The 18,226-nt window shown below is 48.1% G+C and overlaps 1 protein-coding gene across 1 annotated transcript in view; it reads left to right on the forward strand.

Annotated features, from left to right (window-relative positions):
* Positions 1-8,216: 8,216 nt before the first annotated feature.
* Positions 8,217-18,226, forward strand: part of MLLT6 (MLLT6, PHD finger containing) — a 360,336-nt gene continuing 350,326 nt past the window's right edge. Inside the window, 1 exon segment of the mRNA XM_030220707.1 lies at positions 8,217-8,524. Within this exon segment, the coding sequence (XP_030076567.1) occupies positions 8,416-8,524 (109 nt within the window). The 5' untranslated portion in view covers positions 8,217-8,415.

Raw genomic sequence — 18,226 nt, forward strand, 5'->3', positions numbered from 1 at the left:
TGTTCTTCACCAGCCAATCGTCGAGATATGGGAACACGTGTAACCCAGTCTGCGAAGTGCTGCTGCTACTACAGCCAAGCACTTCGTGAACACTCTGGGCGCAGAGGCGAGCCCAAAGGGTAGCACACAGTACTGGAAGTGACGTGTGCCCAGCTGAAATCGCAAATACTGTCTGTGAGCCGGCAGTATCGGGATGTGAGTGTAGGTGTCCTTCAAGTCCAGAGAGCATAGCCAATCGTTTTCCTGAATCATGGGAAGAAGGGCGCCCAGGGAAAGCATCCTGAACTTTTCCTTGACCAGATATTTGTTCAGGGCCCTTAGGTCTAGGATGGGACGCTTCCCCCCTGTTTTCTTTTCCACAAGGAAGTACCTGGAATAGAATCCCAGCCCTTCTTGCCCGGATGGCACGGGCTCGACCGCATTGGCGCTGAGAAGGGCGGAGAGTTCCTCTGCAAGTACCTGCTTGTGCTGGAAGCTGTAAGACTGAGCTCCCGGTGGACAATTTGGAGGTTTGGAGGCCAAATTGAGGGTGTATCCTTGCCGGACTATTTGAAGAACCCACTGATCAGAGGTTATGAGAGGCCACCTTTGGTGAAAAACTTTCAACCTCCCTCCGACTGGCAGGTCGCCCGGCACTGACACTTGGATGTTGGCTATGCTCTGCTGGAGCCAGTCAAAAGCTCGTCCCTTGCTTTTGCTGGGGAGCCGAGGGGCCTTGCTGAGGCGCCCGCTGCTGACGAGAGCGAGCACGCTGGGGCTTAGCCTGGGCCGCAGGCTGTCGAGAAGGAGGATTGTACCTACGCTTACCAGAAGAGTAGGGAACAGTCTTCCTTCCCCAAAAAAATCGTCTACCTGTAGAGGTAGAAGCTGAAGGCTGCCGGCGGGAGAACTTGTCGAAAGCGGTATCCCGCTGGTGGAGCTGCCCTACCACCTGCTCGACTTTCACTCCAAAAATGTTATCCGCACGGCAAGGCGAGTCCGCAATCCGCTGCTGGATCCTATTCTCCAGGTCGGAGGCACGCAGCCATGAGAGTCTGTGCATCACCACACCTTGAGCAGCGGCCCTGGACGCAACATCAAAGGTGTCATACACCCCTCTGGCCAGGAATTTTCTGCACACCTTCATCTGCCTGACCACCTCCTGAAATGGCTTGGCTTGCTCAGGGGGGAGCTTGTCCACCAAGCCCGCCAACTGCCGCACATTGTTCCGCATATGTATGCTCGTGTAGAGCTGGTAAGACTGGATTTTGGCCACGAGCATAGAAGAATGGTAGGCCTTCCTCCCAAAGGAGTCTAAGGTTCTAGAGTCCTTGCCCGGGGGCGCCGAAGCATGCTCCCTAGAACTTTTAGCCTTCTTTAGGGCCAAATCCACAACTCCAGAGTCATGAGGCAACTGAGTGTGCATCAGCTCTGGGTCCCCATGGATCCGGTACTGGGACTCGATCTTCTTGGGAATGTGGGGATTACTTAGTGGCTTGGTCCAGTTCGCCAGCAATGTCTTTTTTAGGACATGATGCATGGGTACTGTGGACGCTTCCTTAGGTGGAGAAGGATAGTCCAGGAGCAAACATTTCAGCCCTGGGCTCGTCCTCCACAACCACTGGGAAGGGGATGGCCGTAGACATCTCCCGGACAAAGGCCGCAAAAGACAGACTCTCGGGAGGAGAAAGCTGCCTTTCAGGGGAGGGAGTGGGATCAGAAGGAAGGCCCTCAGACTCCTCGTCATAGAAATATCTGATGTCCTCCTCCTCTTCCCATGAGGCCTCACCTTCGGTATCAGACACAAGTTCACGGACCTGTGTCTGAAGCCGTGCCCGGCTCGACTCCATTGAACCACGGCCACGGTGGGAGCGTCGAGAGGTAGACTCCCTCGCCCGCACCGGCGAAGCTCCCTCCGCCGATGTCGTCGGGGAGCCTTCCTGGGAGGCGACTGCAGTCGGTACCGCAAGCGGCACCGATGTCGGAGACCTCACCCCGGGCAAGGGGCCAGCCGGCGCCTCACTCGACAGTACCGGTGGCGCAAGCACCCCCGGTACCGGAGGGGTAGGGCGCAACAGCTCTCCCAGGATCTCTGGGAGAACGGCCCGGAGGCTCTCGTGCAGAGTGGCTGTGGAAAAAGACATGGAAGCCGATGCAGGAGTCGATGCCAGAACCTGTTCCGGGCGTGGAGGCTGTTCCGGGCTGTCCAAAGGGGAGCGCATCGACACCTCTTGAATAGAGGGCGAGCGGTCCTCTCGGTGCCGATGCTTACTGGGTGCCGACTCCCTTGGCGACCCAGAGCTCTCGGTGCCGATACGGGAAGGGGACCGGTGTCGATGCTTCTTCAACTTCTTGGGACGAAGCATGTCACCGGAGCTTCCCGGCACCGACGAGGAGGACGTAGAATCCAGCCGTCGCTTCCTCGGGGCCGAGGCCGAAGGTCGGTCTCGGGGGGGCTGTACCGCTGGAGCCCTCAGGGTAGGGGGAGACCCACCCGAAGGCTCACCGCCACCAGCAGGGGAATGGACAGCCCTCACCTGCACTCCAGTCGAAGCACCACCGTCCGACGACATCAGCAGAAGTGGAGGTCCCGGTACCACCGACGCCGACGCAGCCTTCCGATGTCTCAGCCCCGATGCAGAGGGTCGATGCCTCGATGCACTCGATGCAGTCGCGGCCGAGGACGGAGGTCTAGACGCTGTCGACGTCAATGCACTCGATACTCCCGGTGCCGATGCCAACAAAGAGCCCGAGAACAAAACGTTCCACTGGGCCAATCTCGCTACCTGAGTCCGCTTTTGTAAAAGGGCGCACAGACTACAGGCCTGCGGGCGGTGCCCAGCCCCCAGACACTGAAGACACGACGCGTGCCTGTCAGTGAGTGAGATTACCCGGGCGCACTGGGTGCACTTCTTGAAGCCGCTGGGAGACTTCAATGACATGGGCGGAAAAATCACGCTGGCGAAATCAAAACTCGTAATTGCGGTAGGCACCAAAAAGAGAGGAAGAAAAAAATTTGACCCGAGGTCTGAAAAGGGCCTACCCCGAAGACGAAAGAAAACTTACCGGGGCAAAAACTGGAAATAGTGGAAAGGGAAAAAGACCGAAAAGGTCCTTTTCCAAAATCCTTTTTTTTTTAGTTAGCGAAAGTCAAAAAGAGACGCGCGAGGTCGACAAGGGGCGCGAATGGCGTAACATGACCGTACCGAGCGTGGACAAAAGAAGACTGGCCGGCACGAGCCGGTTTCGGGCGGGAAGACGGCCGCGCATGCGCGGTGCGCATGGGCGTGCGAGGACTAGCAAAGGCCTTTGCTAGTGAAGATTCCGATTGGAGGGGCTGCCGTGGACGTCACCCATCAGTGAGAACAAGCAGCCTGCTTGTCCTCGGAGAACATATGCTAACTGTTTAATTACCAGTTTAAATGACTCATGCCAAACTTACTATGAAAAAAACGTTGTCAGGTAACTGCATCAAAAGAAGTTTCTTCCTTGCTCTAGGTGCCTTACAACAACAACAGCAATAAAATAATACAAAACAAAAGAGATTAGTAGAGATGACCTGTCATTTACATATCTCATGCCATTGCATGTCTCTAACAAATGAAAATGTGCAGAAAAAAACAAGGCATTTTTAATTTGCTAATAAAACTGTGCACTATTTATATGTGCATCCATCCCGATATGAGAATTTGTACACAGAATCGGGAAAGCGTGTGCACTATGTACATGGGTGAAGTATGAGCTTATATGTGCATTTATTTTTAACTACATGCACTTTGCAACTTCCTCCTTGCTCCACCCAAACTATGCCCTTGGGAATGCCAGGATATAGATTACATAAAAGTGCACGCCTTCTTATCTCCTTGTGTACTTTTACACACATATCCTGTCGATTAACTTTACATAAGCCCTTTTCTATGTGTAAACATGGTTCACCCCTGGAAAAAAAAACTTTGTAAAATTACTCCCAGGTCATTGGTGATTAGGCAAACAGGCAAGGCTCAGATGATTTGATTATAGTTATTGCGGATTACTGAATGTGTTAATAAAGCTGTGGTTTTCCTGAGTCTTGTTGACTGAGCATGTTGAGTGGAGCAGCGTCACAATGGGACAGTGAATCCTGACTGCCTATGTTATTGTAAGGGGCTGAGAGAGTTTCACTACCTTGGCATTAACATGGTGAGGGTGAGCTGGCTGCAATCAAGAGCTGTTTGCCTTGCCTCTTCTCCCCTCCTCTATTAGGGTTGCATGTGTGTGTGTGGCAAAGCTGACAAGTCTACAGGGAGGGAAAGAGGGTTCAAAGCCTTCAATCAGTGACCCAGGCTTTGCGCCAGGCTGCTCAGCACCCACCCACCCACCTGTTTTCATCATAGTTCTTGAATTGGGTGAGTTGTCAGTTGCAAATGATTGCAACCCATTCTAAGGGATTAATGAAATTTACATTGTTAATCACAGTTCATAAGTTGTGGTAATGTGCTTTTCAGCATGCTGTGGCTTTACCATTGTATTATTAGTTCTATTCATGTGACTTATTTGCAGCTTCACGAAAGGATGATGAATCTCAATGGTCTATGTTTATATCCTATACAGGAATTTTACAAAAGCCCTTTTCTATGGGTAAAACAGGGCTTATCCCTAAAAAATTAAGTTTGTAAAATTATCGCCCAAGGTATGAATATATTAATTTAATTTGATCATCCTATTAATCAGTGTTTTAGATGAGAACTTGGGCACTGGCGAATTTTAACTTTTCCTGGACTAACCATGGGCTTGAAAGAAATAGCCTTCATTCCTTATTCAAAGAAAATGTAAAATATAAAGCATTTCACAGGCGATCACAATGAAAAATCTTTAGTATTTAAGCATTTCAAATAAAGCCTGATTCTATTAGGTTTTACTTTTAGTACTCTGCAAACTACAGGGTCCTTTTACTAAGGTGCACTAACAGATTTATGGCTATGTTTCCTAAGGTGCACTATAAGCACGTTAGTGTTGTTAACGCTCGTTAAACGCTAATGTGTCCATAGAAATGTATAGGCGTGTTAGCGTTTAACACACCTTAACTTTAAAGGCACGTTAAAAATGCTAACACACCTTAGTAAACATACCCCTTAGTGTGCGCTACATGCTAAGACGCCCATAGGTATACAATGGGCAGTGTGGTGAGCACAGCATTTAGTGCAACTTAGTAAAAGGACCCCTATCTCTGTAGTGATTTAGGAATTATTATCCACTGGATTTGAATTTTAGATTTGATTGCTGGCCTTTCCAAATCTAAGATGCTTTTCTCTGCTCAAGAAAGGCTTACAAGTTTACTTTTGAACTTGAGGCAATGGCGGGTAGAGTTTCTTGTGCAGGAATACAAGAAGTGTCAGTGGGAGATGTGAGATTTGAACCCTGACTCTACCACTCCTCTGTTACTCCACCTCAGTTACTTTTTAACACCTGGCATCCTATTTTTTTATTTATTATTTGTATTTTGCTCACACCTTTTCAGTAGTAGATGAAGGTGAGTTACATTCAGGTACACTGGGTATTGCCCTATCCCTAGAAGGCTTGCAATCTAAGGGCCCTGTTTACTAAGGTGCGTAGCGCGCCTACACTTAGTGTGCACGCTAACCATGTAGGCGCCCATAGGACTATTGTAGGCACATACATGGTTAACACGCATTAAAAATGTTAACGCGCCTATAACGCTGCTTAGTAAACAGGGCCCTAAGTTTGTACCTGAGGCAATGGAGGGTTAAGTGACTTGACACTGCAAATAAAGGTGCAGTGTGACTAGTGTCCTGATATGGTAAATCTATACAAAACAACCTTTGACACTAGTGAAAAATGGGTAATCCACTATGTTTTTAATTAAGGAGAGAATCCCTCAGAAACCTAATAGACACAGAGGGGCATAATCGAACGGAAACGCCTATCTCCATGGGTGTTTATCTCCGAGAACGGGTCCGTGAAGGGGCGGGCCGAACTGTATTTTCAAAAAAATGGACGTTTTTGAGCTGGGCGTTTGGTTTTTTTAGCGATAATGGAAACTAAAAACGCCCAGCTCAAAAACGTCCTAATCTGAGCCATTTGGTCGTGGGAGGGGCTAGGATTCGTAGTACACTGGCCCCCCTGATATGCCAGGACACCAACTGGGCACCCTAGGTCAGTGCGGTGGACTTCAGAAAAAGCTCCCACATGCATAGCTCCCTTACCACGGGTGCTGAGCTCCCAACCCCCCCTCCCCCAAAACCCACTACCCACAAATGTACAACACTACCATAGCTCTTAGGGGTGAAGGGGGCACCTACATGTGGGTACAGTGGGTTTTGGAGGCCTCCCATTTACCAGCACAATTGTTACAGGTAGGGGGGGATGGGCCTGGGTCCACCTGGCTGAAGTGCACTGCAGTACCCACTAAAAGTGCTTCAGGGACCTGCATACACGCAAGCCTCTAGGACTTGTTGCTGCTGTATAACATTGGCACACCAGTTGACACCTGAAGACTAATCTCTCCGAAAACGTCCTTTATTGGAATAACCGCCTTTACTCACAGTTAACTGCAGAGGTTGTGCCCCACTGGAAACGAGTCTCCCTGGTACCGAGATTAGCAGTAGGTCAGAGCTGGCAGAATGCTGTACAATGCCCTCTTTCAGCCACATTCAAGGTAAGAACTAAGTTGTCTAACGTGGCTAACACAGGAAAGGGAACTAAAACTGGCTTACAAAAATGGCCACTACCGCATGGACTACAACAGGAAACACAACAGGGCACACTCTGACCCAGTAGGCAGGGGGAAAAGCACCATGGGAGAAGAGCCTACCAACTACCAACATCGTGAGACTGTAACACAAGCTAATGAAATCACGGAGCCCAATACCCTACACCCACCACAATGCAATGCTGATGTGACCCTGTACTGCACCCGAGAGCCACAACTGACCCAGGGAAAGGCTGTGATAGGATCAAACACATTCTGCTGTCATGGAGGTGGGTACGGCATTTGAGGCTGGCATACAGGCTGGAAAAAAAGTTTTTAAAGTGGGGGTTTTTTTTGGTGGGAGGGGGTTAGTGACCACTGGGGGAGTCCAGGGAGGTCATCCTCGATTCTCTCCAGTGGTCATCTGGGCAGTTGGGGCACTTTTTTGGGACTTGTTCGTGAAAAAAAAGGGTCCAAAAAAAGTGACCCAAAATCACGGTAAAAACGCCTTTTTTTTCGATTATCAGCTAAAGACGCCCATCTCTCCTCGGCTGATAACCACGCCCCAGCCCCGCCTCCACCACGCCTCCAACACACCCCCATCAACTTTATTCGTTTCCACGACAGAGTGCAGTTGGAAACGCCCAAAATCGGCTTTCGATTATACCGATTTGAGCACCTTTGCGAGAAAAACGCCCATCTCCCGATTTGGGTCGAAATATAGGCGTTTTTCTCTTTCGAAAATAAGCAGGACAGAGTCCTACGTTTACAACGGGTACTATTCAGTGCGTGAGACCCGTTGATAAGTTTCTATCATAGGGATTCTGAAGATCTCCTTGTTTTTTAAAATTTTATAGAGTGCTCTATTCTACACTTCAAATAAATTTTAAATACCTGTGTCTGAATAGTAAAGCGCCAACACGTAAAAAAGCAGCACTTAACTTAGGACCTAAGTTAACTGCTGCTTTTTTTTATCTGAGGGATTCTCTCCTTAATTAAAAACATAGTGGATTAGCCATTTTTCACTAGTGTCAAGGGTTGTTTTGGTTAAGTGACTTGCCCACCATCACAAAAAGAGCAGCAGTGGGCACCTGTGGATGTCAAGAACGGTACTCTAACCACTAAGCTACTCCTGACATTGTTTACCATTATTCCTAACTCTAAATATTGAAAGGTCTGAGCCAACAGAGAACTTTCTGTATACTGGTACAACCGATTCGTCCCAAAGCCAGACGATGGCGTTAGTGGAAACAGTTTCACAGAAAAGCTTTGCAACAGATAAAAGGATTTGGGGGCTACTTCTTCTGTACCATCAATCAGGGACTATACATGCGTGGAAAAGACAGGTCTTTACAGCTATACACCCCAGGACACAGACAAACACTATGTTGATTTACATTCTTTTTTGGGATCTTAGCACAACAGAAAAAAAAACCACGCACAGAAGAAAAATCCTCCCTACCAAGCGTCGCTTCTGTTCCTGAACCTAAGACTTTAAGAAGCATGCAAGCAACGCAGCCATGATTGCTGTGTAAGCCAACAACTGAGACAAGCGCCTGCTCCCTCTTCGCTCTCTCTTTCTGTGGATGGGGCTGTGCCAGTTTCCAGCTCTCAGGACTGGTAGCTAATTGTCCTCGCCATGCCAATGTGAGGTGGTTCGGGGGCCTGAGGCCCGGATCCCCTCCGCCGGAAGCCATCTGAAGGAAGCAGTTCCTAGCAGGAATCATCAAAGCTAGCCTGATGGAAGGATGAAGGAGATGGTGGGAGGCTGCTGTGTGTGTTCTGATGAAAGGGGATGGGCTGAGAACCCGCTGGTCTACTGCGATGGGCACGGGTGCAATGTGGCTGTACATCAAGGTAGGGCACTTCTGTAATCCCGACAGTGGGCTTTTTAGCAGTGACACCTGACTGCCTAAGGGTCACCTCACCTGCTAGCGGAAGCTCCAGAACATAGCAGGAAAGGAAGAAAGCAAAGCGGGCAACGCTGAGAAACAAACTAGTAACCAAAGGATACCCGAGAAAAAAAGCACTGTGGTTTTTACGCTTGTTCAAATTGAAGCCGGAAAGCAGTAGCCTCCGGAGAGTCCTTGGTATTGTGGTTTTAGGACTGTAAGATGCAATCTCTTCTCAGAGGGAAAGGTCACTGTGCCCAAAGCTCCATGGAAGCAGCGGAGCAAGCGCAGACTGCGAGCTCCCCAGCCTTTCCTATCTGAGGGGAAGGGGGAAAAGGCGAGGTGTGAGCTCGGGGGTTATTTCACTCCAAATGGGCTCAGGTATCTGCACGACATTATTTTGCAAAGATATCAGTGTCCTTCCTTAACTTCATTATAATAGTATTTGAAGCATGATGAGCATTAGTCTACTTTCCAGCTATGAAACGGTCCACTGTGTCTGGGGAGCTTTGCGAGTTTCGTTGGAAACGCAGGTCTCTCTGTTCTGAGAATGGCAAATCTCTTTAGAGCAAAGGCCGGAGGCGAGAAAGTACTTTCGGAAACTCCGGAACCCCAGCACATTAGTCAGTGTTAGAAGATGGATCGAGAGTGAGGGGAGCATCATCATCACATGGCTGCTTCTTGTCAATAGAGTTTAGTACTCTTAACTCTTTCAAGAATGCCAATCGTCATGTCTAGCACCCGATTAGAAACAAGATATTTCTAAGCTCCTTGGCCAAGTTATGAAATCTTAACATTTTTCTCCCAACAGAAACTACACTTTTTAGTATCTCCATAGAAAGTTTCAGAAGCTAGACAGGGACTAACGTCTTAGCTTGTGCCAATATAAAATGTGTTCAAAAGAAATTAGATTCTAGAGACCAAACAAGGTTAAGGTGCTGAAACTGGCACAAAATCCTTTTACTGCCCCGTTTTGTACAAAACTGACCATGTGGTTTTGGTGGAGCAACTGGGGATCACTCTGACAACACCATTAGACCACAAGGGATTGTAAGGTGGGGGGGGGGTACTCTTTCCATTTATTTATTTTGTGTAATTTGGTTGTAAGTATTGCAGTTAGGATCTTGCATAGCATTTTATATGGCAGAGCTCTCCAAATAAATGCTTTTGATACAAAAGTTTAGCAGGAATTTAAGGGTCCTGTTTACAAAGGTGCACTAGTGTTTTTAGTGCGTGCTAACTATATAGATGTCCATAGCAATATTATGGGCATCTACACGGTTAGCGTGTGCTAAAACCGCTAGCGCACCTTTGTAAACAGTGCCCTTAGTCTGTAAATTTGGGGTGATAAACTCCTTAGGAATTATCTGTCACTCCAAATGTGGCACAGAGTCAGCCATTGTAAAAGCACTGTGGCTTTTAGTTTCAGTTTTCATTAGCTGTGTGCTGAGGCTATTTAGCTTGGGGGTAAAATATAGTCTTTCATTATTTCAATTATTATATATATTTTGGCATGGATACTCTGAGTGATTCTAAAGAATTTCCAAACTCTTGTTGGGTATGATAGAAATGCAGCTTTTTATTGAAATTTGTGGTGTGCATAAGCTAGATTCTGTGAGAAAGGACCCTGCAGTGATGTTTTTCAAGCACAAGTACTGTTAGTAGGAAATTATAGTAAAATGAAATTTATATATTAGAAAATAATTTGAGAAATGTATTACTCTTAATTCAGAGCATGTAGTCCTCACATTCAGTAGCATCAATGACCTTTTTTTTTATTCTGGATTGCAATGTCCACAAGCCCACGCTGATCCTCTAATGAAATAATTACTTCCTGGTAGGTGTGCTCTTGTGAACACATTTTCTTTATTTTTGTTTACATTTTAAAACTTCACATTGACAATCATTTAGGACTTGCATCAACATGGCCATGTTTCACCATAGCTGCGTCAGGACAACGGCGCTGGTCTAGAATACTCATATATTCAGTGTATGATAGTCCATTCCAATGTTCTAGACTAGGGCTGTTGTCCTGATGCAGCTATGGCGAAATGTGGCCATGTTGATGCAGGTCCTGAGCAATTGATTGTCAATGAGACGTTTTGTGGAGTTTTATAGTTTAAAGGAAAATAAAGAAAACGTGTTTACAAGAACGCACCTACCAGGAAGTAATTATTTCATTAGAGGATCAGCGCTGGGCTTGTGGACATTGTTGACTATATAGAAGGTGTATTTTCAAAGCACTTAGACTTATAAAGTTACATAGTAACTAATGGAACTTTGTATGGCTAAGTTCTTTGAAAATGAGCCCCATGTCCCCGCTTATCTTTAATTAGTTTTATAACTAAATACAAAACAGGAAACATCTCAATGCTACTTTCTTTTGTTATTTGTGCACAGTTTGGGTAAGCATAAAAAGCTGATTTTTTTTTTTTACACATTCTCACAGTGGTCCTGTCTCAGAGAATATTGACTTGGGAACCTAAATGTGCCAGACTTTTGTTGAGAAGTCCTTGTTTAAAATGGCTCTCCCAGTTGTCAGCCTGTGTTTGCTGTCCTGGGACTGGAGGGTAATAGTTTTGTGTAGGTTTAGCAGAGGGCTGCCAACTGCAAGCTCTGACAATCCAGTGGGCTTCATTGGTTCACATTTGTACAACCAAACTTTAGTTTTCAGTTTCTGTTTCGGCTGAAAGTGTTTAGATACTTTCGGTAGCAGTTTCGGTTTTGGCCAAAACTGAAAAAAAAAAACAGTTTTGGTCTGCCTCTATCTGATTCTGCATGCTATAGTTACTTATATTGGTTCTATGACATAGCAACAATTTTAAGACACAAGCTTTCAGGAGTACTAAAGTTCCTTCCGCAGACAGAGAAGATCCAGGTTCTGAGCCCAGGACATACATGTATTACAGTTCATTTACAATTATTAATAGAATTTACACCAAAACAATACAAAGATACTAAGCTACCAGGCTGTAAAGCAGGGTAAGGCAACTTTTATACACAAAGGGCTGCATGAATGTCAGTACTACCCCTAGTAGGCCACAGCATTATGTAATGTTGAAAACTGGAAATGCACAGAGCTCCATAGACCTTCTGTGATAATTTTTTAAAATTATTTAATTATCTAACTAAAATGATGTAAACAAACTGCTATAGTGAGTCCTCGTTACTGGAATGCTCTACCATCTACATTAAAGGAGACTACCGACCGCAATCTGTTCAAGACTTAAGTCCCTTAAGACTTATCTATGTGAAAAATCATACTCTTCTGCAATTTAATTTCATACCGTCCCTTGTTTGTACCTCCTGTTGTTTGCTCCCCTCCCAAGATGTTCCTTATTCTCTGTTCCGACCTTGAATTTGTATGGTGTTCTTTTCATAAGTGTTGTTAGCCACATAGAGCCCGCCATGGTGGGAATCTGTGGGATATAAATGTTTTAAATAAATAAATAAATAGTGACTTTTCTGAAAATATTTATGAAATGTAGCATTTAAAATTAACAAAACTCTGCTTAATCACTTTTTCTGTGTATACTTCCCATGGTGTCTGGGGCCACAGAAAATGAAATTGTGGGCTGCAACTTGCCCACACCTGTTGTAAAGGTTTTATTGGGATCCTATTCAGTCCTTAGGTTAAAAAATATGGAAACTGTTATTCAGAGTTCAGATAATACTGCATGACTGTTCTTTGGATAGTGGGCAATCAGAATGTATTTTCGTATTGGTAATAGGATCTGAATCCTTTGCTTCTCGTTAGAGCTGTGTCTAATCCACAGTCCTTTGATTACCATTTTCCTTCTGAGCATGTTTCTATCTGCCATGTGAGAGCAACTTCAGTGTGTGAAACACATCTGTGTATCTATCGGAGAGACTTTCACTTGTTAATGATGAGTGCTGCATACTTCAGGCAGTGTGGCTCATAGTGCTGCTATGGGTACTGTAACAAGTAAAATGAGTTTGAGGTTTTGCATGTACTGTAAATATTCACTGTTGCAATTGTTGATTGTCTCTGTGTAAGACAGTGCCTGAAAAGTTCTGATGAAAAGTTTATTTCTAACTGAAGAAGCCAAAAGAAATAAAATTTCAGAAGTGAAGTTAAAAGTTGGTTAGATAGACAAACTGCAAATATTATAAAAAAAAAAAATGCAAACCAATGTAGGTAGCAAAGACCCATAATAGACCACCACATGAACACTAAGAGGGGCATAATCAAACGGAGCGCCCAAGTTTTCCTGAGGGCGTCCCATATTATCGAAACAAGAAGATGGGCGTCCATCTTTTGTTTCGATAATACGGTCAGGGACGCCCAAATCTCAACATTTAGGTCGACCTTAGAGATGGTCGTCCCCAATTTTCGGCGATAATGGAAACCGAGGACACCCATCTCAGAATGACCAAATCCAAGCCATTTGGTCATGGGAGGAGCCAGCATTCGTAGTGTACTGGTCCCCCTCACATGCCAGGACACCAACTGGGCACCCTAGGGGGCACTGCAGTGGACTTCAGAAAAAATTCCCAGGTGCATAGCTCCCTTACCTTGTGTGCTGAGCCCCCGAACCCCCCCCCCCCCAAAACCTACTCCCCACAACTGTACACCACTACCATAGCCCTTAGGGATGAAGGGGGGCACCTAGATGTGGATACAGTGGGTTTGTGGTGGGTTTTGGAGGGCTGATATTTACCACCACAAGTTTAACAGGTAGAGGGGGGGGGGGTGGTCCTGGGTCCGCATGCCTGAAGTGCACTGCAGTGCCCTCTAAAACTGCTCCAGAGACCTGCATACTGCTGTCATGGAGCTGGGTATGATATTTGAGGCTGGCATAGAAGCTGGAAAATATATTTAATTTTTTTTTAGGGTGGGAGGGGGTTAGTGACCACTGGGGGAGTAGGGGGAGGTCATCCCCGATTCCCTCCGGTGGTCATCTGGTCATTTAGGGCACATATTTGTGGCTTGGTCGTAAGAAAAAAAAAAGGACCAAGTAAAGTCGGCCAGGTGTTCATCAGGGACGCCCTTCTTTTTTCCATTATCGGCCAAGGATGCCCATGTGTTAAGCACGCCCCAGTTCCGCCTTCGCTATGCTTCTGACACGCCCCGGTGAAATTTGGTGGTCCCCGTGACGGAAAGCAGTTGAGGACGCCCAAAATCGGCTTTCAATTATGCCGATTTGGGTGACCCTGGGAGAAGGACGCCCATCTCCCAATTTGTGTTGAAAGATGGGCGCCCTTCTTTTTCGAAAATAAGCCTGTAAGGGGCCCTTTTACCAAACTGTGGTAAAAAGTGGCCTTAGTGCATCCTTATGTCGGTCATTCCCATACACTAAGGCCATTTTTACCGCCGGGATAAACTGGCCAATTAAATTTTCTGTATTAATGACCACACACTAATTTTTCCATGAACCCCTAATGCCACTTATTTTGTAGGCATTAAGGGCTCATGGGCTAACCACATGCTAATCGGTTAGCATGTGGTAGTGTAGCTGCGCTAACCGATTAGTGCAGAGCACACCCACTCTCTACCCCCGATCCCAGAATTACCGCAGGACGGCTGAGCTCACTCCACAGTAAGGCATTTTTAGCTGCAGTAAGCATGTGTTAGTGCTTACTGCAGCTTAGTAAAAGGACCCTTATAGATGCTATGTTTTCAGAGATACAGAGTGGGAGAATCTACTGTATTACTACTGATTCTAGCATGAGAGACTCTCAGAGGCATGAAAGCCTGAAGTTTCAGAAAGTCTGAGTTTCTGTGGTGTCTTTTTTTTTTTTCAGGCATGATTCCTACACCATTGTGTTATTGTTCAGGAATTAACAAAGCTTCTATTTGGTTGAATTGTCTTAAATAATTAGTGTTGTCATCTTGTAAGCTAGAACCCCTTAAGCTATACCTGACATAAGCTAGGTACTGGAAGACATTTTCTTCTATGTGGTGGTTGTATCTATGCTCTTGTTGATCATTGTGGCTACCCTGTAGTCAGTTTGGGCAAATTTTACTACATCCACTAAGCTAGTGGTCAATGTCCCTTTGGGGGTACAAAGCGAATGCTACATACCTGTAGAAGGTATTCTCCGAGGACAGCAGGCTGATTGTTCTCACTGATGGGTGACGTCCACGGCAGCCCCTCCAATCGGAATCCACTAGCAAAAGCCTTTGCTAGCCCTCGCGCGCCGATGCGCACCACGCATGCACGGCCGTCTTCCCGCCCGAAACCGGCTCGTGACGGCCAGTCTCATATGTAGCAAGACAAAGAGAAGGGAAGACACAACTCCAAAAGGGGAGGCGGGCGGGTTTGTGAGAACAATCAGCCTGCTGTCCTCGGAGAATACCTTCTACAGGTATGTAGCATTCGCTTTCTTCGAGGACAAGCAGGCTGCTTGTTCTCACTGATGGGGTATCCCTAGCCCCCAGGCTCACTCAAAACAACAACCATGGTCAATTGGGCCTCGCAACTGAGATTGACCTAACCATTTTTCCAACTAACTGAGAGTGCAACCTGGAACAGAATAAACATGGGCCTAGGGGGGTGGAGTTGGATTCTAAACCCCGAACAGATTCTGAAGCACTGACTGCCCGAACCGACTGTCGCGTCGGGTATCCTGCTGCAGGCAGTAATGAGATGTGAATGTGTGGACAGATGACCACGTCGCAGCTTTGCAAATCTCTTCAATAGTGGCTGACTTCAAGTGGGCTACCGACGCTGCCATGGCTCTAACATTATGAGCCGTGACATGACCCTCAAGAGCCAGCCCAGCCTGGGCGTAAGTGAAGGAAATGCAATCTGCTAGCCAATTGGAGATGGTGCGTTTCCCCACAGCCACTCCCCTCCTGTTGGGATCAAAAGAAACAAACAATTGGGCGGACTGTCTGTTGGGCTGTGTCCGCTCCAGATAGAAGGCCAATGCTCTCTTGCAGTCCAATGTGTGCAGCTGACGTTCAGCAGGGCAGGAATGAGGACGGGGAAAGAATGTTGGCAAGACAATTGACTGGTTCAGATGGAACTCCGACACAACCTTTGGCAAGAACTTAGGGTGAGTGCGGAGGACTACTCTGTTATGATGAAATTTGGTGTAAGGGGCCTGGGCTACCAGGGCCTGAAGCTCACTGACTCTACGAGCTGAAGTAACTGCCACCAAGAAAATGACCTTCCAGGTCAAGTACTTCAGATGGCAGGAGTCCAGTGGCTCAAAAAGAGGTTTCATCAGCTGGGTGAGAACGACATTGAGATCCCATGACACTGTAGGAGGTTTGACGGGGGGCTTTGACAAAAGCAAACCTCTCATGAAGTGAACAACTAAAGGCTGTCCTGAGATCGGCTTACCTTCCACACGGTAATGGTATGCACTGATTGCGCTAAGATGAACCCTTACAGAGTTGGTCTTGAGACCAGACTCAGACAAGTGCAGAAGGTATTCAAGCAGGGTCTGTGTAGGACAGGAGCGAGGATCTAAGGCCTTGCTGTCACACCAGATGGCAAACCTCCTCCATAAAAAGAAGTAACTCCTCTTAGTGGAATCTTTCCTGGAAGCAAGCAAGACACGGGAGACACCCTCTGACAGACCCAAAGAGGCAAAGTCTACGCTCTCAACATCCAGGCCATGAGAGCCAGCGACCGGAGGCTGGGATGCAGAAGCGCCCCTTCGTTCTGTGTGATGAGGGTCGGAAAACACTCCAATCTCCACGGTTCTTCGGAGGATAACTCCAGAAGAAGAGGGAACCAGATCTGACGCGGCCAAAAGGGAGCAATCAGAATCATGGTGCCTCGGTCTTGCTTGAGTTTCAACAAAGTCTTCCCCACCAGAGGTATGGGAGGATAAGCATACAGTAGACCTTCCCCCCAGTCCAGGAGGAAGGCATCCGATGCCAGTCTGCCGTGGGCCTGAAGCCTGGAACAGAACTGAGGGACCTTGTGGTTGGTGTCCTGTCCCGGGTCCTCACCTGTGCTCCCGCGGCGGGGAGCGATGACCAACGGGAGCCGCGGGCTCCAGTGCGACAGAGACAAGCCGCCGACGGGGCCAGCGCTTCCGCGGGTCGGCCCGAGGCTGGCGACCCGCAGGAGCAAACGCCGGCCTCAGGGAAGGGAAGGCGCCGGCCAAGATGGCGTCGTCGTCGTCTCCCCGGCCAGAGCTAACCAGCGAGCAAGTCCCGCCCACTCGCGCCGGATTGGCGCCTGGAAGGAGAGACTCCGCCTGCGAGGCAGGTCCGCCAATCCGGGCCCTCCTTGCCTGTCAGGGCTGGAGGAATTGGCTCCTCTCCAGGGAGGGGATGGACTGGCGGGGGATTTAAACCTCGGAACAAGAAGGGCCCAGCGCTTCCGTTTCTATTGTCAGGAGCCGACACAGTGGAGTGCGGAGCGTTGACCTTCAGAGACGGTGTTCCTCTTCAAGCTAGCCGTCCTTGCTAGCCACCTTCAGAGACTGTGTTCCTCTTCCAGCTAGCCGTCCTTGCTAGCCACCTTCAGAGACGGTGTTCCTCTTCAAGCTAGCCGTCCTTGCTAGCCACCTTCAGAGACTGTGTTCCTCTTCCAGCTAGCCGTCCTTGCTAGCCACCTTCAGAGACGGTGTTCCTCTTCAAGCTAGCCGTCCTTGCTAGCCACCTTCAGAGACTGTGTTCCTCTTCCAGCTAGCCGTCCTTGCTAGCCACCTTCAGAGACGGTGTTCCTCTTCAAGCTAGCCGTCCTTGCTAGCCACCTTCAGAGACTGTGTTCCACTTCCCGCTAGCCGTCCCTGCTAGCCACCTTCAGAGACTGTGTTCCTCTTCAAGCTAGCCGTCCTTGCTAGTCCCCTTCAGAGACTGTGTTCCTCTTCCAGCTAGCCGTCCTTGCTAGCCACCCTCAGAGACTGCATTTCACTTCCCGCTAGCTGTCCTTGCTAGCCATCCTCAGTGACTGCATTCCTTTTCTGTACTAGCCGTCCCTTCTAGCTGCCCTTCCGAGACTGTGTTGCTGACAACCCGCCAGGCCGGCCGTCACCCCGCGGTTCTAGCAGTCCTGCTGGCCGCCTGCAGCTGGGGGCTCAACCCTCGGTGAACGGCGGTCGCCGCGGGTGAAGATTCGGGGTGCACGGCGGTCCTCGGAGGTCTTGCGGGCCTCCGGGAACCTAAGGGCTCACCAATAACCGAAACAGGACAGTTGGCTCGAGATGCGAAGAGATCTACCAAGGGGGTGCCCCACGCTTGGAAGATCTGTCGCACCACTCGGGAGTTGAGCGACCACTCGTGAGGTTGCATGATCCTGCTCAACCTGTCTGCCAGACTGTTTACGCCTGCCAGGTATGTGGCTTGGAGCACCATGCCGTGACGGCGAGCCCAGAGCCACATGCTGACGGCTTCCTGACACAGGGGGCGAGATCCGGTGCCCCCCTGCTTGTTGATGTAATACATGGCAACCTGGTTGTCTGTCTGAATTTGGATAATTTGGTGGGACAGCCGATCTCTGAAAGCCTTCAGAGCGTTCCAGACCGCTCGTAACTCCAGAAGATTGATCTGCAGATCGCGTTCCTGGAGGGACCAGCTTCCTTGGGTGTGAAGCCCATCGACATGAGCTCCCCACCCCAGGAAAGACGCATCCGTAGTCAGCACTTTTTGTGGCTGAGGAATTTGGAAAGGACGTCCCAGAGTCAAATTGTCCACCAATACAGGGATTTGAGAAAACTCATGGACAGGTGGATCACGTCT

This window comes from Microcaecilia unicolor, chromosome 12 (assembly GCF_901765095.1).
Source record: "Microcaecilia unicolor chromosome 12, aMicUni1.1, whole genome shotgun sequence".
In the NCBI taxonomy this organism is placed as follows: domain Eukaryota; kingdom Metazoa; phylum Chordata; class Amphibia; order Gymnophiona; family Siphonopidae; genus Microcaecilia; species Microcaecilia unicolor.